We start from the raw sequence: 26,434 nt of genomic DNA on the forward strand, positions 1-26,434 counted from the left end.
GATATGCACAATCCCATGTCAGCATTGGTTATGCTTAATCCCATTCACAGGGAGTTGCACTGCTGAGGCAATATCATATCTTAGCCTACACTGAGCACAGCATCCTGAGCAGACAAAGTTAGTTCTGGATGGCCTAGAGGAGTGTCTAGGAGTCTCTGTTCAGGAGTGAAAAGCTGCAGTGATTTGCACTGGATGTGTGTAATCCTCTGCTCTGCTAAAAGACATGTGGCCTTACCCAGACCCTGTACATGATGGTATGGGAAGGAGAGTATGTACCATGGAGGAGCTGTTCTGGTGACTCACAGGAAGCTTTCTTGCCTGTACTTCTGTGAAGGGAGAGTATCCTGTTGTGGGATAGGCAAGTGAAAATAAAGGGAGGCGTTTGTTAAACCAAGGAGTTTGCTATACTGTGTAGACAAATCTTGGTTTTATAACACAAGTAACCATTTGAAATAAGGCAAAAACTCTTGATAATACTGGCATATTTCTAAAGCATATAGTTACTTCCAGCAATATTACACTGTTGTGGCATAGCCAAAGCATGACACAGAACAGTATTTCTTGAATTTCTGCCCTAACAATGCCCAAGACTTTGAAATCTTCCAGGGTAAGAACTTACTGATACCTGCAACAGACTCCTACTATTGCTGAAAAGAGCTAAAAGGACTGAACTGAATCCACTCCAAAATGCAGCAGATATAAGTTGTCTTTTTGCTGGAGTTGCATCCAACTGTGCTGCACTCCAGTGCGAGACTCATCTCTGTCCTGCATTGCCCTATTCCACACAATAGCAAAAGACTGAGATGAAAACCTTCCAACCAAGCTGAGGGATCAGCTTCTGCAAAGCAGTTATTTCCAGCAGTAGCCTTGTTCTCAGTGAGGTGCTGCCGTAAGAAAGGTTTAGCTGTTAAAAAAGGTATAAAGAAAGAGCTCTTTAAACATTCTGTCTGAAACAACCTGGGAATGTTCCTCCACACTGTGAACAACTCAGGACTCAATCATGTGAAGTAGCTGCTCTGACAAGATTTTAAGTCCCCATAATTAGGTCTTTCACACAAAAATCTAAAGCACAGCCTTTCAGTTTTAAATAGTTCCTGCATGTATTCATCCTGCTGCCTGGGTTTTGTGCTGCTCTGCCTTGTGTCTGTGGAAGCTGTGTCATTATCCACCCACAGCAGCAGCAGAATTTTTTTGGGGGCTTGAACCTAACTTTTGTTTCAGTTTAGTTTCCAACACCTAGCTCCCACTCCTGCCCCTGGGAACAACTCCCATAAAGTATGAGTCACTTCACAGGACTGTGAAGATGGAAATGAGAAGCTTGTTCTGGTTGCAGCACCTTCCTAAAACATTTTGTGCATTCTCAGGGTATGCGCAGGTGCAGCCCTCGGAGTACTTCAACCACCAGACATTTCCCTATCTCTGACAGGGGAGCCCAAAGGAAACAAGCTTGGGAGAAGATCTCAAGCATTTTCCCTCTTTTCCCAACACACACACACACATGCAAAGACAGACTGGATTAATTCTTCTCTATCCTCTCCCAGCTAATGTGTGCCTGCAAACAGAAAGGCACTTTGCCTGTGAGGATGGGCATCAGGCGAAGCAAGCCCTTGATGGCTGCGAGGGCTGTTGCAGCCTTCTGCTCTGGCTCTCACAGAGCTCCATCCCTCTCCCTTACCTGAGCTTGCTCAGGTGGTTTCATCCTTTCTGTCACAGAGGTCTTCTTACTGCTATACTCCACGTTGCTTTCCTGGCAGCATCTCAATCAAATGATATCTTAAGACAGGGTGGGAAGGTGGCAATGGTGCTGTTGACCACATTCAAGCACCTGGAGTGGTGAGAGAATAGTGGGAAGGTCTCTGAGTGGAAGCTTCCAACTATAGACTTGCTGTGCACAGAGAAGGCAGGGAGCTGGGAGCTGATACCTCCATAAACAGAAGTGAAATGTCTTTCAAGATGTTTTAAAGACTGGAGAGGATAGTGATGAGGTCTAAACACAACCTGCAGTTCAAAGGGGAACTCATGCTCAAAGCAGAAGACCTTTGGACAACTTCAGTGGCAGATGATCACAGCTCTCATCCCTAACATGAAAGTTACGGATGTATTTGTATGAGCTTCAGTGTGCTTCAAAGAGATGTGAGAATTTAAATGTTCTAAATACACATGAAAACAAGGATTGTTCACAGAAAAGTGACATCAGGATAACCTAACTGGCTTATTATGCCTGCAAGACTATCTCTCTAGTGATGGATAATTTAGAATTTTAATTCCTAAATTAAAATATTTAGAATTAGACATCAGTCTGAACCCTGTCTTTGGAAATGAAGGCTGACTGCCTCACACAGCTGGGCTCTCCTGTTGAGTCCCCTGTCACTACACATGTGTGTTCCTAGCTAGACACACCATGAGTGAAACCTGTCTCGTGTGAATGTGGTGGCTGTGCTTGCAGCCTTAGCCAGGAAAGCAAACTAAAATGTAAATGACATCTGACCACTTTTAAACTTCAAAAAGCACTGAAGGTTAAGCTGTGATGTTGGGATATAGATACATGTTTAAAAATAGCAGCAGTTGGAAGGGAAGAGCAAAGAAGTTTCCTGTGTTGTTGGTTGGTTGGTTTTGTTCCAGACTGGATTTCCTGTCCAAGTACATTCAGCATCAGGAGAAAGCCGTAACTGTGTGGATCAGAAGAAAATTGTCAAAGATGATCCTTGATGAGGATTGAACAAGTAGGTGCTGTGGATACGACTGAACTCCAAGACTCCTTTTGCAACCTCAGCCTTGAACTGAACTTGTTCCAAGCACTCTGTGGCACAAATCATGTTTGTCATCGAGCCCTCTGACACACAGACATTTTCTCACAGGCACTCCCCAAAGCATCTTCTGTGCAACCTGAATCTGCCCATTACTTAAAGTTATACATAATGAAGCAGGAGAGACTGAAGAAAAGCACAGTGGAATTAGGCACATGTGTTCAAATTGCCATGTCAAACTATAACATGACAGAGATATTGAAGTTCAGGAATGGGCTGCCCGGGGAGGTGGTGGAGTCGCCGTCCCTGGGGCACTTCAAGGCAAGGTTGGACGTGGCACTTGGTGCCATGGTCTAGCCTTGAGCTCTGTGGTAAAGGGTTGGACTTGATGATCTGTGAGGTCTCTTCCAACCCTGATGATACTGTGATACTGTGATAGAAGTTTCTTTCTTTTTTTTGTTTTAACACACCTACTTGCTTGTTATCTTGCCAAGCCCACAATTCACATATTCTTTGCCCAGTGAAACATTATAGAACCATAGAATGGTTCAGGTTGGAAGGGATCTCAAAGCTCATCCAGTTCCAACCCCCTGCCATAGGCAGGGACACCTCCCACTAGAACAGGTTGCTCAAGGCCTCATCCAACCTGGCCTTGAACACCTCCAGGGAGAGAGCAGCCACAGCCTCCCTGGGCAACCTGTGCCAGTGTCTCACCACCCTCACTAGAAAGAACTTCTTCCTAACATCTAATTTGAATTTCCCCTCTGCCAGTTTAAACCAAGTAGCCCCCATCCTTTCATTACAGGACCTTATAAATTGTCCCTCCCCAGCCTTCCTGTAGGCCCCCTTCAGACACTGGAAGGCCACTATAAGGTCTCCTCGAAGTCTTCTCTTCTCCAGGCTGAAGTCCAACTCTTGTAGCCTGTCCACATAGCAGAGCTGCTCCAGCCCTCTGATGCCCTTCTCTGGACTCGCTCCAACAGTTTGATGTCCTTCTTGTGTTGGGGGCTCCAGAACTGCACACAGGACTCCAGGTGGGGTCTGACAAGAGCAGAGTAAAGGGGCAGAATCCCCTCCCTTGCCCTGCTGGCCACACTTCTCTTGCTGCAGCCCAGCACACAGTTGCTGTCTGGGCTGCATGTGCACACTGCCAGCTCATGTTGAGCTTTTCATCAGCCCAGACCCCCAGGTCTTTTTCCTCAGGGCTGCTCTCCAGCCATTCACCACCCAGCCTGGATTTGCGCTTGGGATTGTGCCGACTCAGGTGCAATTCCAAGCAGCTTTTTAATTAAGGTAAGTAGAGGCTGTAGTCTTAAATTCTACCTGAGAGGCTCCTTAGGAAGCACACCTACTCAGAGTCTCCAGAAAGCTCACCTGGGGGCTTGGTGACACAATTTGGTGGCAGCAGCCTAATCTCCAAACCAAGCAGCACACAATGACCTGCAACTGGCCATAACTTTTGTTGGGAAGGTAGATGCTCTCCTTCATCAAGCAGTCTGCATTCTCAGACAAAGCACTTGGCAAAGCTCTCACTGTGTGTTACTTGTACTTACAGACAGGGCTCATTTAAATACAAACAAATCAGTGAAAATTCAGCAGCTCAGAGAGCTGTGGAAGGCACCTGTTGGCTGCCTTGGTGTGACATACTGACTGCAAGCAATGGCAGAAAAGTGCTTTGGCTGGGAGAATACTGCTCCAACAGTTCCAGATGGCAGAGAAACAGTGCATTAGGACAGCCAGGAAGAAACCCTCTAAAGCCTAGAAGAAATCCTGAGATGAGGACAATCCTGTGTAGCAGTGGCCATGTGGCAACACTGCCTTTTCTTGCCGTACCTATCTGTCTGCTGAGTCCACCATGGCAGCAGACAAGTTCATCCTTTGCAGGTGTACAGTCGGTATTGAACTCAGTAGCCATATGGCCACCCAGAGATGGAGATTCAGCCCTGAATGTATGAACATAGATGTTGCCTTGAAAATGAAGCCATTCCACCTTCCTAGGAGAGATGTGAACTTTGCTATGGCTGACAGCACTGTCTTGTAGACAATGTTAGGGCTAAGAGACTCACCTCTATCCTATTCACTCAAATAAGTGCTCCTTGGAGGCTCATGGAGAGCTGAGCCCAGAGACAAAGATGGTTTCACCTCCAGCCTTAGAAATGCCAAGACTAATGGTGAGGCTGACAGATCAGCAGGCAACAGAAGCACTGAAAATCAGGTCTGTAGGTTTTCAGGAAGAGGCATGAAGGAAAAGACATGGTTTAGGACTGCTGCCAAAGGAGGAAAGGCTGCTTTCATATCACCTTAACATCAGAGGAGCCTGACCAGGTTTCATCACTGTTCTCAACAAAGCACAAAGTCTGCTGCCTTGGCGAGGGGGATGGTTATTCAGTGACCAAACTACAAATGCTAGAGGAAGGTCATTTAGTGCCTCAGCACAGGCACATAAATCATCAGTCATGTCAAAGAGTCTGAGAAGTTTTAAAAGCCACATTGCCTCTTCACACAGCCTCCTTTGTGCACCATCAGAGCCACCACCAGCCTCTGATAAGGGAAGCAAGGAAAGCAAAGACTGGCCCAGGCTAAAAGCTAATTTTTGGCTCCCAGCTTCAGCTCCATCTCACAACACAGCTTCCTCCTTCAGCCTGTGGAAGTGGACAGAAGAGAAAATCACAGCATTACCTCAACTGTAATGATTCATTGCTTCAAATCATACTTCAGGGGAATAAAAGATTGAGGGCAAAGTGCATGGAAAATGCAAAGTGTACCTTTGGGACAAGGTCTCCAGCACACACGTCTTTATGAGTGTACATTCTTGGCTCATTTGACACTTAAATGGCTGTCTTCTGCATAACAGAAGATGAGAGTGGTCTGGCAAAATGAAGGTCACAGCTGAGAAGCAGATATCTCTGCCACTTAAATGCTTTATCGACGGGAGTGGGAATGGCAGAATTAGAGAGAGCTACAGCATTACACTTTCCCTTAAGAAACAGAACTTATCAATCAGAACAATGTACAGTTCCTTTTACCTGCTGGGAAAAGCAGCTCTGCCAAGAAGGATCATTTTAGCAAGGGTCAGCTGCACTGGTACTGTCCCTGCTAGCAATCAAGCTAGCACCAAGAGAAAATTGTTCTATACTTATACAGTCCCCAACTCCCACTGATGAAAGCAGGGAACCTCCATAAAGTTTTTGGTAGGTTTGAAACAAGAGATTCATGAGATAGAGAAAAGAGGATGCCACATGAGCAAAAGGTGAAGTACAAATCACCATTTATGGTACATCTGCCTCCTGGGCACACCCTCTCTGATTAGAAAATCAGCCCTTGTGGGGCTTTGACTGGCCTGTGGTTGAGAAGAAAATAACACAGAAGCACAGTCAGATGTCCCTGCCTTACAGCAGCCCAGGGCTATTGCAGGAGGTGGATAGAATCAAATCCTGCTCCTTCTTGCTCAAGGTAACAAACCCTGTGCTGAACAATGGAGAGGCAGACACCCAGACAGCCAGCTCTTGGGCTTCTTCTGGAAATCCTGCCTATCCAAGCTCATTTTCCACAACAATTAAACTTAACCTACTTTTTAGTTTCAATACCATCCCCTGTAAATATTTCAGAGGACTGAAGAGGAGAGGAGATTAAAATAAAATTAATCCCTCAGGCCAAGAAGAGAGCCTTAAATTCACTCACAACCATGGCTATGTGACTGTAACTTTCTTGGCACATCCGCTTCAGTTTTGAGGAAGGTCCTCTAGAGAGAGAGAAAAGAAGTGCTATAATGAGTGCAGAGCTTTGGTCTCTCCAGCTGCACCCTGGCAAATCTCTGCTCTTCCAGATGGTAAACAGGGAGCTCATCCCCCCCAGGCAGTGAACATAAAACAGGGCACCAAAGCACACCCTTTTTGAAGTTAGATAAGGCTTTCTGCAGTGTGTCTTTCCCTTCTGTTATCACCCATCCAACATTACAAACAAAGTGTATTTGAGGCACATTGTTTCTCGGTGTCCACTGAGTGATGCATGTTGGAACACCATTGCTCCATTACAGTGTTTATCAGGACATGGCAACATGTCAGAGTAATGGCAAGCCTGCAAGTCCTTGCTGAGAGAGTACAAGGGAGTCACCTGCATAGGTGTATGTAGGGATCAGGATGCAATGACAGGGATGACAGAGAATCAGGTGAGTGCTGCAGAGGCTGAGTTGTGTCAGATGGTCATGAAGCAGAGATGTCACTGCTGCACAAGCCCCTACCTGGTCAAGGACTGGAGCTAGCCTGGCCAGGACACACTGTTTTCTGTGCTCAGGCTGCAGTCACAGGTGGTCTGGGCTGGCCATCATGCTCTGTGACCACACTGTTGAATGCTCAGGACAATAGTTGCACCTAGACACCACAGTCTTGTTTCCGTGACTTTCCTCTTTGATATCTAAGTATCTCAGCAGGAGAGAGGTTTTTCTTCCTGTCTGGCTGCTATGTACGTTAGCAAAGGAAAGCTTAACTAGGCCTTTACAGATCTTCATTTTTCTGTTACATTTGCCATATCACAAGCTTCATCACTAAAGTGAAAACCAAGGCATTTCTTGTGGCATTGAAGCTGCAAATTGGAACGTCAAGTAAAATGAAGACTTATAGGGTTGTAATTCCCCAGGAGAAAAGAGGGGCTGCTTCCATAAAACACTTCTGTCAGCTCCTTAGAAATCTTTCCAACAGGTTCAGCCTCTGAAGGAGGAATTTACAAGCTGGCAATGATTAAAAGCCAGAACTGTGAGAATGAGTAGCAGCCCTTCCCTAAAGGGCTACTTTGGTCCAAGTCAGTAATAGCATAGCTAATGGAAGGCAGTATGCATTCAATACCTAATTCCATCCACTGCCACAAATGCAGATAGGACTCCCTGACAATCCTGAATATTCACTTTGGTTACAAGTTGTAGATCTGTCACGTTGCATCAGCACCTAAAGCCTCTCAGATTCTATTCTGACAAACATTTGAGGTCTAGCACAGATCTAGTTAAATGCACAAAAAGGGAGTTAAATCCAAAAAGAATGACCAGATTCTGCCTTCCTTGTACACAGGTGTCAGAACTAAACAGAAGGAGCAGAATCTGGCTCTGAGGTCCCAGAAGATATTGTGAGTTGGGACAGAAAAGGCTGCTCTGTTCTGCTCACTGCCAGTTTCCTTCTCATGCGACTCCAGCCATGCAGTATTCCCCAAGCAGAAGTTCATACCTTCCACCTTCAGAGCTGGCCTATTTCTGCTCTCTGGTACTCAGAAATAAGTCTCCCTCTCAGGAAGGAGCCATGCTATAAATATCTCCTTGCAAGTTTCCTGAGTCCTAATGTTTCCTACAGAAGAGTGTGACTCCTTGTCCAGCAGCAACAAGCCTGGCTGGGTTTTGCTGTGCCCTTAATGTCTTTGTGCTGCTACTGCTGCAGAGAAGCAGCAGAGACATATGCAGCAGCATTGCTGTAGCCGTGGTGGTCTAGACACCAGCAAGACAAAATTAGGAAAACCTCTCCTGGCATTCATACATCAGCTCAGTATAGAATTGTTTTGGATGGTGTCCCAGTTTAGGGCCAAGGGCTACCCAGGACTGGAGGAGAGAAGTGACTCCTACTCCTTTTGAAGAGTAAGAATGAAGATGCTGCACACTGGATGTTTAAGGAGAGATTCTATTTACTAGTGCATATATGCAAAAGGCAATCATGGATACACCCACAAGCTGAGCCAAGTCTATCAAAGTAAAACCACCTAGAACACTCCACCCCTTCTACCCTTGGCAGGCCTAAGAGTAGGCCTACAATGCCTCAGCAGGCCACAGGACGCAGCTCAAAATTCCCTGCCAGCTAGAAGCCATCTCCCACACACAGACCATGAGATAAGTAGGGATGTGCACTCTTCCCAGAGAGAGATGTGACGGGAGGAGAGCAGAAAGGGAACGAGAGAAAGACGACGACCAGGTACTGGCTTATCAGCTGTGCTACAGGAAAACAGAACAGAATAACAACATTACAACATCCTATGGTGACCAGGTCCAACCCCTGGGGCACATCTTGGTCTCTGTAGTTTTCTTAAGGGAACCTGGGACCCTCTCAAACTACCACAGATGGAAAAGACTCCTAAGAACAAGTCCAACCATTCAGGAGCCAGGCTTGGCTGCGAAAAGTGCATTAACTCAGGACTGTTTTCAACTGTGTTTTACACACACCTTGAGTATTCTGTCCACTTCTGGGCCCCCCTCTCAATTCAAGAGAGATGTTGAGGTGCTGAACGTGTCCAGAGAAGGGTGACAAAGCTGGTGAGTGGCCTGGAACACAGCCCTGTGAGGAGAGACTTGGGAAGCTGGAAGTGTTTAGCCTGGAGAAGATGAGGCTCTGGAGTGACCTCATTGCTGTCTACAACTGCCTGAAAGGAGGCTGTACCCAGGTGGGGGTTGGTCTCTTCTCCCAGGCAACCAGCAGCAGAACAAGGGGACACAGTCTCAAGTTGTGACAGGGGAGGTATAGGCTGGATGTTAGGAGGAAATTCTTGCCAGAGAGAGTGATTGGCATTGGAATGGGCTGCCCAGGGAGGTGGTGGAGTCGCTATCCCTGGAGCTGTTCAAGAAAAGTCTGGATGAGGCACTTAGTGCCATGGTCTAGTTGACTGGATAGGGCTGGGTGCTAGGTTGGACTGGATGATCTTGGAGGTCTCTTCCAACCTGGCTGATTCTATGATTCTATTCTATGACATTGAGCCCTCCCCAAAATAAGACCTCCATTTTCTTACTAACCAGTTGAATGGATGGAAACAGTTTAGAATTGTGCAAGGCAACAGGGGGCCTGAAGGGATGAAGTGTTTTGCCCAAGACAGTCAGCAGCAAGCCCAGGAGCAGAGCAGAGGTTTCTGGACACCATGGAGCAACACGCCAGCAGGCCAAGCTTTTCCTGCTGGAAAGGAGCTTACTTTAAAAAATAAGCAGTTGTATATGGCAGGGTTTTACATGCCTCATGATGCCTACTAGGCAAGTTTAGTTGTTGTTTCAACACAACTTCAGCCTGGTGGTTTGCAATGGAGCATCTCAGCAAACATTTGCACAGCTGAATTTTGCCTGTCTGTTCCTTCCAGGTAAAGGTAGAGAATCCTACAGTGTCAGGGAGCAGAAAAGGGAAGATGAGCCTGGGATGTTCTGATGTCAAAATTCTGACCATTTTCTGCTCCCCAGCTAAATCGTTTTGTCTCTCTTGAGCTGGAGCTCAGGGGACTACCTCTCCTTTGAAGACAGGCTGAAAGAACTAGGGCTGTTAAGCCTGGAGAAGAGAAGGCTCTGTGGAGACATCGTAGCTACATTTTGATATCTGAAGAGGATGTATAGAAAGGCAGGGAAGGGCCTGTTTAGAAGGGCTTGTAGTGATAGGATAAAGCACAATGGTTTTAAACTGAAGCAGGGTAGATATAGGTTGGATACAAGGAGGAAGTTCTTTACAATGAGAGTGGCAAAGCACTGAAACAGGTTGCCCAGGGACGTGGTTGAGGCCCCATCCCCAGAGACATTCATAATCAAACTTTATGTGGCTCTGGGCAGCCTGATGATATTGGAGGTGTTCCTGCTGACTGCAGGGGTGTTGGACAAAATTACCTTTGAGGGTGCCTCCCAACCCGATGTAATCTGTGAACCCAAGTGAACCACATGCAATTAAGTCTGCAGTAGTGCTTTGTTTCAGAGTCAGGCCCTCTGCCTTGTCTGCACATGAAAATTAGCACTCCAAAAAGAAATGTAAAGCCTGTGCTATAGAGGCAGTGATGTAGTCCCATGTGGAAAGAACACAAGTTAAGTGGTGTATAGGAACCTCCACATTCCAAGCTGCACTGATAGTGCAGTTTCAGGGGATTTCTGAATCACTTTCGTGTCCTAAACAGTTTTCACACTAAACTAATCCCAGAAGTGTGTGTGAGACAAGCCTGCCAAGGAGGATGGAAAGCAGAAAAGATGTTCAAGGCAACTGAGTGCAGTAGGCACAAGTAAGGAGAAATATTTCACAGAAACACAGAATATCAGAGCCTGGAAGGGACCTCAAAAGATCATCCAGTCTACCCCCTCAACACAGCAGGATCATCTATACCAGATCACACAGGAATGCATCCAGGCAGGTTTTGAATATCTCCAGAGAGGGGGACTCCAGAACCCCTCTGGGCAGCCTGTTCCAGTGTTCTGTCACCCTCACAGGGAAAAAAATTCCTCCTCACGCTTACATGGAGCTTTCTATGCCTCAACTTCCACCCATTGCTTTTCACTTCTATCTCCCCCCTTTCAGCACCACTTCCCCTCTTCCACCATATCTGCCCTTTTCCCAGCCCACACAGCATTTCTCCCTTTTTTTCCTCCAAACCCAGAGCACCTGGGTTCTGTTGGAGTCTCCTCCCACTCCAGGTGTGACCACTTTGCCCTCCCTGCCCACTCTCCTATTTAATCCCCCCCTGGAAAGGCAGTGTCTAAGTTTGCCCAACTGGGCAGAGGAATTCTCCTCCTGGCATCACTGGTGAGTCCTCATGGTGCACACTGGGTGACTGGGATGGGGATAAAGGCCGGGGGGCCTGGTGGCCCCCCGGTTAGGTAGGAATAGGCTTGATGGTCATTGTAACATCACCCATGGGTGCTGGCTGGACCTCTTTTCTTAGGCTGAGCTCCTCTCTGTTTAGCAGTTTCTTTCTGGGAATCCTGGAGTTAAGTAGGGTGACCATGAGCCAGCAATGTGCCCAAGTAGACCAATGGTATGCCAGGATGCATCAAAAAGTGCATCCAGCAGTTCATGGGAGATTGTTCTCCCCCTTTACATTGCCTTGGTGAAGTCTTATCTAGAGTACCGTGTTCAGTTCTGGGCTCTCTGATTCAAGAAGAACAGGGAACTGCTTGAGAGGGTACAGCAAATGGCTACGAAGATGATTAGGGGCCTAGAACATCTCTCTTACAAAGAAAGGCTGAGTAACTTGGGGCTCTTTAGCCTAGAGAAGACTGAGGGGGTTCATATCAGTGCTTATAAATACTTAAAGGGAGGGTGCCAGGAGGTTAGGACTATTTTGTTTGTTATTTTCTTCAGTGGTACCCAGTAGCAGAAGAGTCAATGGGCACAAACTTGACCATAGGAAGATCCATCTAATCACAAGGAGAAACTTACTTTGAGAGTGGTAGAGTGCTTGCACAGGATGCCCAGATTGATGACAGAGTCTCCATCTCTGGAGTCATTCAAAACCCACTTGGAGCAATGCTCTGCAACCTGCTTCAGGTGAACCTACTCTGGTAGGGATGCTGGGCTAGATGATCTCCAGAAGTGCATTCCAGTCTTTGTCCTTCTGTGAATGCTGCTTGTTGCAATATGTAAGCACATGAAGACCTTGGTAGAGCTGTACAGAAACAGGTGCAAGTGCATATGTTGTGGAGTGATCCCAACTTCAAACCCCAGTGATCAGTAAACAAATGTCCTCCCAGTGTAGGGCATGCCTACTGGTCTAGAGAAGCTGTGGTCAGTGAACAAAGTGAGCTGGGTGAATGTTTTCCCCTCTGCACTAGTACCTCAGTTCACACATCTTGTGTCCTACATGGGTGAGGATTGGTTCACCTGGTCCTTGCTTCACCTGTGAAACTCACTCATCAATTTCTATAATGCTCTCAGGGTTTAGCAGGATGAAGCAAAGTCACTTTTGATCTCACAGGTTAGTTGACTACCCACAGGACACTGAAGCTGTGTCTTAGGAGAGGTATGTGAACATGTCTACTCACAAAGTAATAGGTGAAAGTTGAGGTTGACTCTCTTCTACCTTTGAGTGACAACTAACACTTGATGTACAGAACTAGAATAATTTAGGTTGGAAGGTACTTCAGGAGGTCACTTGGTCCAAGGGTGGGCTAACATTGACATTAAGTGAAACACTCACTTAAGCTGTCTGTGAATTTAGAAGTAATTTCTGGTTGATTAGGCCTCTACTTGGTGGAAAATAACACATCCAGTAACTGGAAGCAAAAAGCAACAGCCCTGTCTCTCACCATGGACTGAGCTTTGCCATTCAGTGCTCTGCTCACCAGAGATCAAGCCTATCCTTCTGGTGAAAGAGCTTCAGGGTTTCAAAGGAAATATTATTAGAAAAAGCAGGACTGATATGTTCTAGGATCTACAGCCCTTAGCCAAGGGACTCTGCTTGCTGGAGTGTGCTAGTTTGAAGCAAGCTGGAATGTTTTGGTAAAAGAAGTAGATAATGGGCAGTGAAAAAGGTAAACATGGTTGTCTCTTCAGTCACAGTCCCGCTGAGAGTTCTGGGAAGAAGGAAAATGTTTGATCATATTCTCCATTTTGTCTTTCATTCTGCCTTTGCCTTCAGACCTAGTCACATCTCATTAACCTTGCTGCCACTAACCCTGCTCCCTAACCTCTTGGCTGCACCTCTATTCTTCCTGGGAACTGGGGTAAGGTTGAGAGGGGCCGGGGAAGGTGTTGGGGTGGTTTGAGAGCCCCTCCTGGGGACTCAGGTTTCTGGGAGGGGAGTTGTGCTTCTGTATTGTTTATCCTTTGTATATTTCTATATATAACTGTATATATTGTAAATAGCTGCTTGTATATTTGCTGCTGTAAAAAAAAAATAGCTTCATTTATATTCCCAGAGGCTGTCTGAGTTAGCTGGGGCAATTCCAAAAGTGGGGGGGGGGGGGCGGGTAAGAGCCCAAACCATCACATGGAGGCAGTCCTAGAGCACTGTGGTAGCCCAGGCAGCGCAGCTGAGTGCTGGCACAACACCTTTCACACTGAGACATTTTTGTTGAAAACATTTAACAGTTTCTTGAGAGCTCCAAGTTTTTGTGGGTTGCTTTGTAGCTTGTTTTGCCATGGTGGTGTTTTGTTTTTTTTTTTATTGAGGGCTATTATTTTCCTAACATCATTTTCAAGCGCAACAGGAGTTGTCTAATCAGGCTTGTTTAAACCAAAGAAAAGCTGAAGAATTTTGAGAGGTATCAAGAAATGCTGTGAAATAGTTCTGGAGTCAAAGATTCCAGAAAATTCAACTGCTGCTGGTATTACAGATGAACTCCCATTAAATTCTTCACTGTGAGGGTGCTGAGACACTGGAACAAGTTGCCCAAAGAAGTTGTGGATGCCAGTTTCTAGAAATATTCAAGGCCAGGTTGAGCGGGGTTATGAGTAACCTTTTCTACTGGAAGGTGTACCTGTCCACAGTAGAGGGGGGTGGCACTAGATGATTTTCAAGGTCCCTTCCAACCCCAAACATTCTAGGACTCAATGAAAGCAGATATTTCAGCAGGGACTTGGTGATACTGTGATACAGTGATTTGCAGACCTACCTGTTGTCCAAAAAAATCCTCCTCTGTTATCAACAGTTGTGTTGCTGAGACAACTCATTAACTGTCTGCTACAGTTCACTCGCCTAGAAATACATGTTACAGTTTCAGATCTACGAGGGCTTTATCCTGCGTGGACAAAAGACAAAAACAGTCACTTGAGAATGCTTAATAAACAATTGTTTTTGTTTTTAAACATCTATATCTTTGATAATAACAGCAGCTAATGTGGCACTCCATTAGACCTGGGCTTTAGTTGAATAAGGACTGATTGCAGACTGAAACCTCTCTTGTCTTGCCCTGCTTCTTTGCATGACAGTAATTCAAGCCCTCTGTGGTTTGTCCTGGCTGACTTTGACCTGAAATGTGATGCTTTTTCTATGGCCCAAAGGAGCAAAAGGAGAAACAAGAGACTTTTGCAGTGAAATTTCAGCCACTGAAGTTTAAGCTGTGTTTCCAGTCTACATGTCATCACCAGCCAGCTGACTGCTACTGCCTGTGGGAGAAGCATGTTGGTGTTTCTACTCTCACATCCTCAGCCTGTTGGCACAGTTTGCCACGCTGACACTTGATAGCCTTTGATCGGAGTTTAGGTTCATGCTCTGTGCACAGGAATGACCACACAGAGCTAAGATCCACCTTCTAACCTTTGATGCAGTCCTGTGCAGAAAGAGGTGCCAGGCTGTAGTTTGCAAAGCCACCACATCTCTTCAGAGGGATTGTGGGGCTTTAAGCAGTTTACAATGAAGAAAGGTTGCACAGTACTTGTTCAATGGCCACCTTTTACTTATAATGTTCTTCTGCACATGCTCTTAGTGGCTAGCTCATTGCACAGAGGAGGTCTCATAGAAGCATGTAGGGTCTTCTCCTAGAGGTGTTATTTCTACCATATTAATTACTTTCAGTTTACTTTAGGTTATATTCACAAGACTTCACTTCTCCCTTTACCATCCCAGGGGTCAGGAGGTGATTCATCTAGTTGGAATTAGTCCATCCCTGTCTTATCTTGTATTATCTTATTGTGAAGCATTACTTTGAACACAACAATTTCCATGGTGTGTTTCTTTAATTTGAGGACCACTCGTTCCTATTTGAAGTAAGCTAACCTGCAAAAGGAGCAGCTTTGCTCCTAATTACACATGGAGTTTTGCTAGTGCAAAAACACAGAATCATTGAAGCAGGAAAAGACCTTTTAAGATAAAACTCAACCATTAACCTGGCACTGCCAAGTCCATCACTAAACCATGTCCCTAAATGCCACATCTACTTGTCTTTTAAATACCTTCTGGGATGGTGACTCAACCACTTCTGTGGGCAGTCTGTTTCAGTGACTGTCAACTCTTTTGATGAAGAAATTTTTCCTCCTATCCAACCTAAACCTCCCCTGGGTGCGTAATTATGCCGATAATGGGATTGTTATGCTACTAACCTGACTTTTGAGACAAACTCTGAGATTATTGTTGGTTTAACACAGGGTTTGAGAGTTCACTACCAGCACCAGAGTGTACCAATACACTATGTATACTTTGCCTGCTCTGTGATACAGGGAAACTCTGCCTCCTAACAAGGTGCTTGTGCACCAGCCTTCACCCTGCTATGAAGGGGTGATTAATGTGAGATGATATTTTCCAAAATTAATACTGCTTATTAATTTTGACATTCAGAACTCTCACCACCCCCAACCACTAACTTTAGCAATAATTGGTTCTTTGCATGGTCATGGAAACATTATACAGGTAATAACTAGATCTAGAAATAACTTGCAAAAATATATAAACATTAACTGAACTGGAAGAGAAGATTCTTGTGGCCACATACCATTTGCAGTCAATATACCACTTGTCCACTAGATGGACTCAAGGAGCTCCCTTCTGCAATGGTGAATTACAAGAGGCTTTAAGCATTTACTCACAAAATATTATCTCCTAACTTGCGGGGCTAGTTACAGCTTCAGGCAGTACCCAAAATACAATTCTGTTACTTGTCAGCTGCTGATGCTTCTGATTCTTCCCAGGCTTCATGGACTTCTGGGAAAGGAGGCAGACCATCTCTGACTTGGTTCTCTGGATGATCTGTGTATCCAGGACTTCTCATCTCAGCAGAAGACATTCAGGTGTAGGCAGGGTGTCTTGCGATGTGCAGTCTCAGCACGATGTCTTGCTGGCTGTACAGGCAGACTGTGTGAAGGCATTTAGAGCCTATCCCTGGTCAACTTGAGGCAGGCAGTTTCCAGGCAGTTCAGTAGAGCTAGCTTATAGCTTTAGCATAATGTTGCTGCTGAAGGCAATATACTGCCAGGAACAGAGAGCAATGGCAGTAGCAAGCACGAATACAATGGCAGAGTACGTACCGTGTTTACCTGCATATCTCCTTGTATCAATGTAGCTGAGACTAATGGCCTTTGGACACAGAATAGCCAATCAGAATGGCAGTTAGCCACACCTGACCATATTGGGTGAAGCCATAGACTTGCTTTGCCAAAATTTGGGAAAAGCACAGGCCTTGCACAAGGCAGGCACAAGCTAAGTTGTATATACCTTGTTTACCACAGGATATAAATAAGTCTGAGCCAGTCAGAGTCCTTAGACTCAGCGGCTCCAGATTCTTTGCCCTCTTTCCTGTGGTTGCTTCTCACCAAAACAGAAGGAGGGAGAGCAGAAAAACATGTCTGGGCAAACCAGGACATGTACAAGCCTATTTCTAGCTTATCAGGTTTACCATGACACCCCCAGCCCAGCATGACAGTGCCCTCCAAGATGGGGCAGGGGCTGGCACCATATACACCACCAGCTGCCCAGAGGCAAGAGTATGTCAGCTACTCTAGCCTCTCACAGCACTTGCACAACCTTCAGCACAGTGCAGGTAGCAGTCAGTTAGGAGGCAGTCTAGGAAAGAAACTTTCAATGGGCATTTTTTCAGGAGTATGAGAAGAATGGGGATCCCTAAACGTGTCAGATACCCTCAAGCTCAAGGGACTCCTTTAAATAACTGTAGGCACCACTTTCTCATGATCAGATGGCATCAATATGTCCATCTAATCCCTTTGCCTAGTATGTGACATGTAAAATACCAGAAGTTTACAATTCAAACACATGCAAAGGGGAGTAAAAAGTAGTGGAAACTGATGCCATAATTCATGCTATAGCCATGTCTGTTTAAGCATGCATGTGAAGTATTCTGTCACCCTTAGCTGCTTCCCTGGCACAAAGAATTAAGAGCATTATTAAAGAATGTGCAGAGGAAGAATGGCTTTTTATTAAACCCAGTGGTACAACTGGAAAGCCACAGAAGCCTTCAGGCACCAAAGCCCTTTTTCCAGCTTGAAATCTTCCCAGATATATACAGTTGCTCTGAATTTCACATGACAGTGTTAAATCGGTGAGCCCACCCACGAGGAGGGGCCATCAGGGTGTGGGAGCGGAGGTGGGCTGTTAGCAAAGAGGCTAGGCATTAGACACACCTTTGCTAAATTCATAGCTGCAAGGCAATCATCACAACTTGCTTCTGTTTTCACCATTTTATGAGTCTCTGTGTCTTTGTCATGCTAACGTCTTATTCTGTTTAAGGATTAGGCGTGTTTTGAGCGAAAAGCAGCAAGCACCAACAATGCCAAGTGTTCTGTTACCGTCGGGAAGGATTGAGCCCATTTCTGCCCCCAGCTGAAGGATACTGTCTTTGGGAACATTTCTGCAGAGAACGAGTAGGGCAGCAGTGACTTGCATCTTCCCACCCATCACCCCACTCTGGGAACGCAGGTTGGTGCAACACTGTTTTGAGACAAGCTCTCTCCTGTTTGTTCTTCTTGGTCCTCTATTTAGATGCTGGCAGCTTTAGTGTCCCTCTCACCTGTCTGTCTGAGAAAATTAAAATTAATAAGTACTTTTAGAGTAGCCTGAAATTTGGAGTTTCTCTCACAAGGCTTATGAAAGCATGGTTGGCTTAAGCATGAAACACATTAATTTCTCCTTGGGAAAAAAAAATCCTCCTTTTTTCATCACTGGTGTTAAGTTACACTTGCACACCATGCAGTGATGTTCCTCTGTATCTTCTGAGATGATGAGGCTGAAAATGCAAGGCATCTATTTCTGAATGCAGAAGTTTGGTTTTTGCACAGTGTGACTACATCTAGATATGCACAAACCTTATAAAAGGCCCTTGTCTGAAACTCCCTCAGCTGGCCCCACAAAAGGTCAGACTGCCACCATCAAACCTCAGAGAACTCTGCAAAGCAGGACGCTGCAGTCCTGTCGTGTTCTGCTGTAGTCAGAGGAAAGAGCCCCACAGAGCAATGACTATAGGGTTAAACCTCATTGTATATAAAAAACAAAACTGCAATGTACAAAAGCTTAGGAGGAGGAGAAAAGGCTCTTCCAGGGCTATCCCCTGCCAGTGCCTCTCTCCCCACCTCCTTGGAATTCCAAGCTGACACCACCCTCCCCTTTCTGGGAGCCGGATGGGACATTATCATGCAAATGAGCCCACCAGGAAATCCAGTTTGTTTCCAAATTTCTATCTCCAGTCCTGCCACACTAAGCTTTGAATGCAGAAGAGAATGAATGGCCTAAAAGCAATAGATTTAAGCATTTAGTACAAAATCCCACCCACTGGCCCTCTTTACTTGGAAGGAAGACTTAACACGCACACACGCACACCAAACCCATACAGACTAGCAGGCTAGAGGAAGAAAATATATATACTAAACTTTTATTACCTGCTGTAGGCACCAATCTAATATTCCTCCTGTTCTGCATCTCCAGTTAAGTGTAGGCACAGCATCAGTGCCTATGATTTTAACCTCCACTCTTATACTCCCACCTTTCAGTGTGAATTTGGTATGTCAATCATGTAAGAAAAACAGATATGCCTTTAGTATACTAAATGGTACTTCCTGCTGACTTACAGATGGATAATACACTGATGGCACATATCAGCACCTCTTACAAGTAATCACAAAGCCTCTATTTCATGAACCCTCTGAAGAACTGGAGAAAGGTGTGTCCTTCTATGCAGAGCATGAGTGTCAGGCCACCAAACTTCATCTATCTGGTTGCCGCTTATCACAAACTTTGACTTATCGCTGTCACTGAGAACAAACTCCTAACTCTCAACATGAACTTGGAAAAAATCAAGGGGTTGGAGAAAAGGGGGAAGAGTGATTCATTCCCTTCCTCTAGTGGCACTGAAAAACCTTTTTTCTTTACACCAACATACTCACATCAACACCTTAGAGACTCAGAATTACAGGTTGGAAGGGATCTTTAAAGATCATCTAGTCCAAGTCCCCTGCCATGGTCAGGGACATCTTTAACTAGATCAAATTGTTCAAAGCCCCATCCAGCCTGACCCTGAACACTTCCAGTGGGTACCCAGGACTTACCCAGACAATCAGTCCATGTCATATCTGCAGGCCCTTCCAGAGGGTAAGGATGCTGCTTCTCGGGCAACGGACAGAGGACCTCTGGAGATGCCTGTTTCTGCTTGCTGGTTATAAAGAGACCTAGGACAATTAGCTTACCTGCAGTAAATGACTTTGAGACTGTTCAAGTGAGCTGAACTCCTTCCCTCTCCTGGACTGCACATGTAAAGATGTCCACAAGGAGCTTCACAAGATTGCAGAGACTGCTTCAGCAATGGATCTAAGCCTTTCTTCAAAAGCTTCCTTGAAGCAGATGTTTGTCAGCATGCCCAGCAGCATGCAAGGGAACTGTGAGATGAGCTACTTGTTCACCTTCCTTTGATGTTCTGACTAACCTACTCCCTGTGACCTCTCCTCTAGTCAAAAGGTTACAGAAGACAGACTGGGACCAGGTGAACATAAGCTACAGGATCAGATGAAGAGAAGCAAAGGAAGGACTGCATGAAACCAGTCATCTCTGAATTCGCAGTGGGTGGTGGGCTGCCCCAGGCTAGAGCACCTGTCTGGCCCTGCTTCTGGGCAGACCCTCCACATTATGCTTGAGCAGATGCAGATATGGGTTGGAGTTGGTCAGTGCAACATCCTCATGCTGCAGAGAGTGTAGACCTGGGGTGTCAGCCTGGCCATGTCAGGGTGGCTGAGTCAGAGGGTGGGATGAGCCACACCTCATGTGCCCCTCCACCAAAGCAGTGATGCTCATGAGCAAGCACAGCAATTTGGTGCAGAGAAAAACGAGTTATGGCTCTGATCCCATCATGTGACCCTGATGGGTGGACTCCCACAGGGTGATCTCACTCTGTCTGCTTACTCAGAGCTTCACAAGTAGCAGAGAAAGGCCACGCTCAGTTAAAACTGAAATGTGTTTTCATGCAGCTTTTCCCCCTAGGGCCAGATGCTGTGGCCCTGACTTGGGCAAAGATCCAATTGGAAATAATGAATGTAATTACCTTGTAAGCACCTTAGTGGAAAATATTGGTATAGTTAATTACGCCAGGATGCAATAGCAGCCCATTTCCCAGTGTTTAACATACAAATACTAATGCTTTATCCTTAGGGGTTGGGAGAAGGTTAGTTATTGCTGCAGAATTTATACTTTTTGCAGCTACTGCAATCAGTTCAAGCAAAAAGGTTCCAAAACTGATTTTATCATCTCTGGCTCATACTGCACACAACAGGGGTTTTGAGAGCCTTTCCAAAATTGAGGTCTTTGGCCATGTCCCTTTAAACATCCAAACCTGTTTTTTTTTTTTTTTGTTTTTTTGTTGTTTTTTTTAAGGAGGTTTTAGGACCAAAAAGTGAATTCAGGCTTCTCAAACTAAAGATAAGAAATGCACTGTTGTGGTATCAGGAGAAATTAACTCTTTGGAGTGGGATACCTGAAACCTGGGACTTAAGTGCCTTTTAAGAACTCCTGGCTAAACAGTTTAAGTGAAAGTGCCATTAAGTTTAAGGACCATGTGAAATAGCACAGCAAACATATGAACTGAGCCTGTACTTTAGCCTTTGAATCTTCAAAATGCCAAGCAGGTACTTCCACGCTATTTCTGATTGGCTTTCCAGTTCTCAAATAAGGAGTCTGTTTTTTCTGTTAGTCTGCCAAACAAAACCCCATTGGGCTGCTGGCAGAGCCCTCTGTGAACGAATGAACAAAAGCCACTCAATGTTTTGCCAGCCTTGGTATTTGCAAACATCTCTGAATAATCCAGCACACACTGGCAGATTTTTGTAGGCTAGAAAAACAACAGGATCAGCTTCTTTCTCACATCTCTGCAAAAGGTGTTGAGAGAGTTTATGAAAATATAAAATTGTCCTGAGATTTCCCTTATAAGCACCTAAGGGGATTTTTCTAGGGAAAAAAAAAGGGTGAGGGAGACATTAGCCCTTTGGGAATGTGCCTTTTTGTTCACATCCATAGAATCAGAGAATGGTTTGGGTTGGAAGAGACCTTTAAAGGTCATCTAGTCCAACACCCCTGCAATGAACAGGGACATCTTTAATAAGGTCAAGTTGCTCAGAGCCCCATCTAACCTGATCTTGAATGCTTCCTGGGATGAGCCTTCTACTACCTCATTGGGGAACTTGTGCCAGAGTTTCACCACCCTTACTGTACAATATTTCTTCCTTATATCTCATGTTAAATTCATAAAATAAAGGAGTTTAAAACTATTACACCTTGTCCTGTCACAGCAAGCCCTGTTAAAAAGTTTGTTCTTCTCTTTCTTGTGGGTTCTTTATGTACTGAAAGGCCATCAAAAGGTCTTGTTGGGATCTTCTCATCTCCAGGCTGAACAATCCCAGCTCTCTCTTCATAGGTGAGATGTTGCACACTTTTTTCACCAGACCACCTCTTCTGCCACAAGCCGACAGTGCAGCAGGGATCACACCTCAAGGCTCAGACAGTGAAGGCTGTGGCAGGCCTGATGCCCTGCTGTGGATCCCTGACACAGAAAGATCTAGACTTTGTACACTGCTTTGGGAATTAATGAGGCCAGCAATTAGAAAATCTAGCTGGGTAGCTTAGGAGACTGCTGTAGCACAAGTATAGCCTCTTGCTTTTGATTTAACAGCTAGCAAAGCCTGTTCACATGCTCAGATGTAGCAAGTGAAGGGGAGGTCACTAATAAAAACTGCTTTTATTGAAATATTTCCTCTAAAATATAAGCCCTATTGCCCCTGCTGCTTTTCACTTTTCTGCCTCTTTTGCTGCTGTACAAGGTTAAATCTCACCCTAGCCACCAACAGGCATCAAGGGCATAAGGTGAAAGAGCACAAGGAACCAGAGTCCAAGTTTACCCTGCACAAGGCACAAAGTTTTCTTGTGCTCTGCAGGAACAAGAACTACCCTGAATTGTGAGTACACTTCCATATGTAAAGAAAAATTAAGGAGATCCCTAGCAAAGGAAAATTGTTTGAAAGCTGCCAGACAGGTATTTCAGCTGGCAGGGAAAATACAAACGGAAGCATTTTCAGGCGGGGGCAAACTCTGGTCTAGTTCAACACCATCCAGATTTATTTTTGCAAACTGAGGACAGTCTCCATAAATCATAACATGACTCTCTCAAGTGTCAGCATAGACTCTTTTAATACTTTACATAAAAAACTGCATACACAGTCCATAATTTTATGTAAACATCATATACATCTCAGGTTTTGCCACGTCAGTTTATTAAAAACAAAAAAACAGTCTCAGTACCACTGTTGAGGGAAGAGGGAGAAAAGTAAACATAATGGATACATTTGTTCTCTGAACCAGAGAAACACAAGATTTGTTTCACCTGGGTTGGCCACCCTGTGAAAGTAAGTTTTAAATAAACCTAGTTTCTTTGACTTGTAGTACTAAACTCTGATGTAATCACTGCATAAGGAACAGTGCTTTCATTTTTTTTCCCCATGGCAAAACAATACAGTGGTTTTATTTTGTCTTGTATTGAAATCAGTTTAAAACAAGACCCAGATGAGGTTATTAAGAATGTTTCCAATGCTACAGTGTTGTATGCAGATGGCAAGTGCATTGAGTATTTAAAAACAACACCACCCCCCCCAAAAAAAAAATCACTAAGTTGTGCAAAGTAATTTCTTCTGAAAATAAACTTTTAAATAAACCCAAATCAATATACTTGCAGAAGACAACACTAAAGGAAGGAGCAGGCACCAAGATCATAATATGGCATATCATCCCCTTCCCCCTTGCTCATCCTGCCTCATCCATTAGCAAGGAGGACTGAGCAGCACAGCATTACTTTCCAGCCTGGTGGCTTCTGCAGCTGAAGGCAGTTCAAGGCTTGCGTTAACAGCAGGCATGTCACTCAGGGCAAGTTCCTTTGCACAACACAAGTCTCAGCTGGGTGCCCCCTCCCCACCTCACTTTAAATAAGCACCCCCTGTACTACCCCAGTTTGCACAAGACAGAAAAGGTAAGATATATACAGGCTTCACTTGAGATGACCCTCTTATCCGTGTCTCGGTCTTCAGGGCACTGACTTCCACAGTAAGTCAGGCTTAGGCTGAAACATCTGCAGGAGAGGCAAGGATGCTGCAGGCAGCCCAGGAGATGCAGCTCCTTCCCCAGCCTGCCTGGAGGGGAGGCACATGCAGGCTGGGGGCATAAGTCCCTTCGAGCATCTCGGCTCCACCACTCTCCTCTTTCAAAAGAGAGGAAGATGTCTGGGCGCTGGGTGCAGCAGGTGATAGGCAAAGGGGAAGGGCTGGGTGCAATGTTTGGTCAGTCCAGTCTCAGCAGCTTTTTTGTCACTGACAGTCTACAATTAACTCACAGGGGTCAGTGGTAAGAGAAGGCTTCTCCCCACTTTATTCCTAAGACTCAGGGCATGCAATCCCCCCCTCCCTCTGTCCCCACGGCTGAGCCAGCACAACCCTTTGCAGCCAAGGCTAAAGGAGCACGTACCCTCCCTTCGCCCCCACCCCAATGCAGCCCTCAGCTGAGGGGACAGGCAGATGCCATGTGCGTGCATAACCCAGCTCCTCTCCACCTGCCAACAGGTGACCCAGATGCTGTGCCCAGCACCATGCTCCAGCCACATCCTATAGGACTTTGCAGCAGTTGATGCAGCCATTCTGGGTGCCGTAGCGCTTCTGCAAGGCTGCCCGGGTGGCAGTCTCAAAGACTTCCCGGACACCCTCCTTAGTCTTGGCAGAGCACTCCAGGTAGTCGTAGGCCTGGATGCGAATGGCCATGGCACGGCCGTCCTCAGTGCGTACTGGCTCCTGTTTCATGCGGGCCAGCTCGTTGCGCACATGCTCATCGTTACGCAGGTCCTTCTTGTTGGCCACCAGGATAATGGGGACGTTAGGGCAGAAGTGTTTGACTTCAGGCACCCACTTCTCTGGGATGTTCTCCAGTGAGTCCGGGCTGTCCACAGAGAAGCACATGAGAATCACGTCGGTGTCTGGGTAGGAAAGGGGGCGTAGGCGGTCATAGTCCTCCTGGCCAGCCGTGTCCCACAGGGCTAGCTCTACCTGCTTGCCATCCACCTCGATGTCAGCCACGTAGTTCTCGAAGACAGTGGGCACGTAGACCTCGGGGAACTCATCCTTACTGAAGACGATGAGGAGGCAAGTCTTGCCACAGGCACCGTCCCCCACCACCACCAACTTCTTGCGGATGGCTGCCATGGCCAGGCTCGCCAAGCTGGCCTTGCCGTGAAGCAGGACGATGGCAGCGCCCTCCTCCCCGCGGCAGCTGCCTCCTCCTTCTCGCTTCTCACAGGGCACCGTGGCGAGCCGGGCCCGCGCAGGCTGGCGGGCGCGTCCTCCTTTCTCCTCGCACCGGCACCACGCCCCCGACCCCTGCCTCAGGGGAACGCCACGGTCTGAAGGCAGCGCCGCAGGTGCCACCGAGCTCGGTTCTTCGCTGGCAAACGCTGCTGCTAGTGCTGCTGCTCTCCAGTCTGCACCAGACGCCGCTGCTCCGCGTTGCCACTGCCGCAAGCTGCCGGCCGGCGCCGCTATTTAAAGGCGCTCGCGACTTTCTTAATATAGCCGACCAATGGCAACGCAAGGAGTGAGGTCATCCCCGGCGGAGAGCGTCGCGATTGGAGGGAGGCTGCGGGCGAGAGGCGGGACGAGAAAAGGCTGGGGGAAGCGAGGGGTGTGAGCGGCGCCCGGCCTGCGGCGGTGGCGGGGTCGTGCTGAGGCGGGTGGGGGTGACCGGGCGTGACTAGTCCGGGCTGGGGCGGCAGGGCCGGTGCTCGTAGAGAGGCTGGAGCCGGGCTTGGGGGCGGCGGGGGCAGGTGGTTGTCGGGCGGAAAGGCCGAATATGCTGGGCTGTGAGGTGAGGCCGAGCTGTGGTGCAAAAGCCATAGGGGTCGCACGGCGGGCGGTGGTGCCGCACCTCCAGAGAAGCCCGAGGCAGGTCCCTCGACCGCGCCCTGCTGTCGGTGCCTGCTATCTTCCTGGCCCCGGGGTGGCGGTTTTGCGGGAGGGCAGCCCCGCCGCCTAGGATGGCCGGTCTAGAGGCTGAGCGAGGACGGGAAAAACACGGAAAGCCGCTACGTCTCATAGGGAGTCTTTGAAGCCCGAGCAAAGTGGAACTAGAATTATTACAGGCATTTAAAACAAAGCCTTCAGTGGATGTTGGTGGATAAACGCAGGACTCGACCATTTCCCTTCCTGAAAGGAAAAAAAATCACATTTGAGTCTCGGTCTTGAAAGCTCTCGACCAAAAGGTAGTGGAGGAACTAGGAGAAATAGCAGACTTGAATGCCCTTTTGGTCTCAATTTACAGAATGATCAGGAGTCACAGTAATGAAAAAAAAAAATGTGGTAAATAAATGAGAGCAAGTCTGGAGTTTCAGATTGCTCGGAGGATAGGGTGTAAGTACCTTAATATAAACAGATGGCTCACGCTGGGTTCATTAATAAAGCCATACATTCTGAAGTCTCACACTGTGAAACTGCTGGTATTGAGTCTCCACATAGCTATCACTGTTCAGCCAGGTGTTGTCTCAAGCCTTTCTGTTGCGAGCACTTTGACCTAAACGGTGCCCTGTGAGTTGGACAGGGCTGGATCCAAACTGTCGTCTTTCACTAACCAGCACTCACTTTAGTGAATAGAACAAAAATGAGTGACTTGAAACAAGATGGTTGTTATTACAAATTGCACTGAAAAATACCCACTTGAAGATCAAATGCATCACTGAATCTGTCAATCTGCCTGATGAGGTACTTGCAGCAGACGGTTAAAGTGTGTGTCAATAGAGCAAATTGTTCACGTATGGTTCACTTAACCCTAAACATTGAAATATAATTAATCTTCTGTGAGACCCTTGTAATTCCCATTTCTTCCTGTCAAAAGACCGTGTCTCTGGATGGTGAGGACTGCATTTTTACCTTGATCATACGTGGTTTATACAGTGTTTATTTACAAGATGCTAGCATAAAACTGATGCTTGTTGGGGGAAAGAAGTGTAGTCATAGGCACCTGTGTTCTGCAGTCCTAGT

At 46.4% G+C, this 26,434-nt stretch overlaps 1 protein-coding gene and 1 long non-coding RNA gene across 2 annotated transcripts; one reads left to right on the plus strand and one right to left on the minus strand.

Annotated features, from left to right (window-relative positions):
* The first annotated feature begins 17,543 nt into the window (after nucleotides 1-17,543).
* Nucleotides 17,544-21,640, plus strand: LOC135177143 (uncharacterized). Its single transcript, XR_010302947.1, has 2 exons — nucleotides 17,544-17,813; nucleotides 18,961-21,640. It is a non-coding gene; the product is annotated as an uncharacterized LOC135177143 (long non-coding RNA).
* Nucleotides 21,641-22,537: 897 nt separating this feature from the next.
* On the minus strand, nucleotides 22,538-24,922 carry RHOB (ras homolog family member B). Its single transcript, XM_064146392.1, has one exon. It carries the CDS (start codon nucleotides 24,605-24,607, stop codon nucleotides 24,017-24,019), a length of 591 nt encoding a protein of 196 aa, XP_064002462.1. The 5' UTR covers nucleotides 24,608-24,922; the 3' UTR covers nucleotides 22,538-24,016.
* Nucleotides 24,923-26,434: the final 1,512 nt, after the last annotated feature.

This window comes from Pogoniulus pusillus, chromosome 7 (genome assembly GCF_015220805.1).
Source record: "Pogoniulus pusillus isolate bPogPus1 chromosome 7, bPogPus1.pri, whole genome shotgun sequence".
Taxonomy (NCBI): Eukaryota; Metazoa; Chordata; class Aves; order Piciformes; family Lybiidae; genus Pogoniulus; species Pogoniulus pusillus.

What these genes read in the sequence shown, in the direction of transcription:
- RHOB (XM_064146392.1), bottom strand. Translation starts at nt 24,607, where the DNA reads ATGGCAGCCATCCGCAAGAAGTTGGTGGTGGTGGGGGACGGTGCCTGT.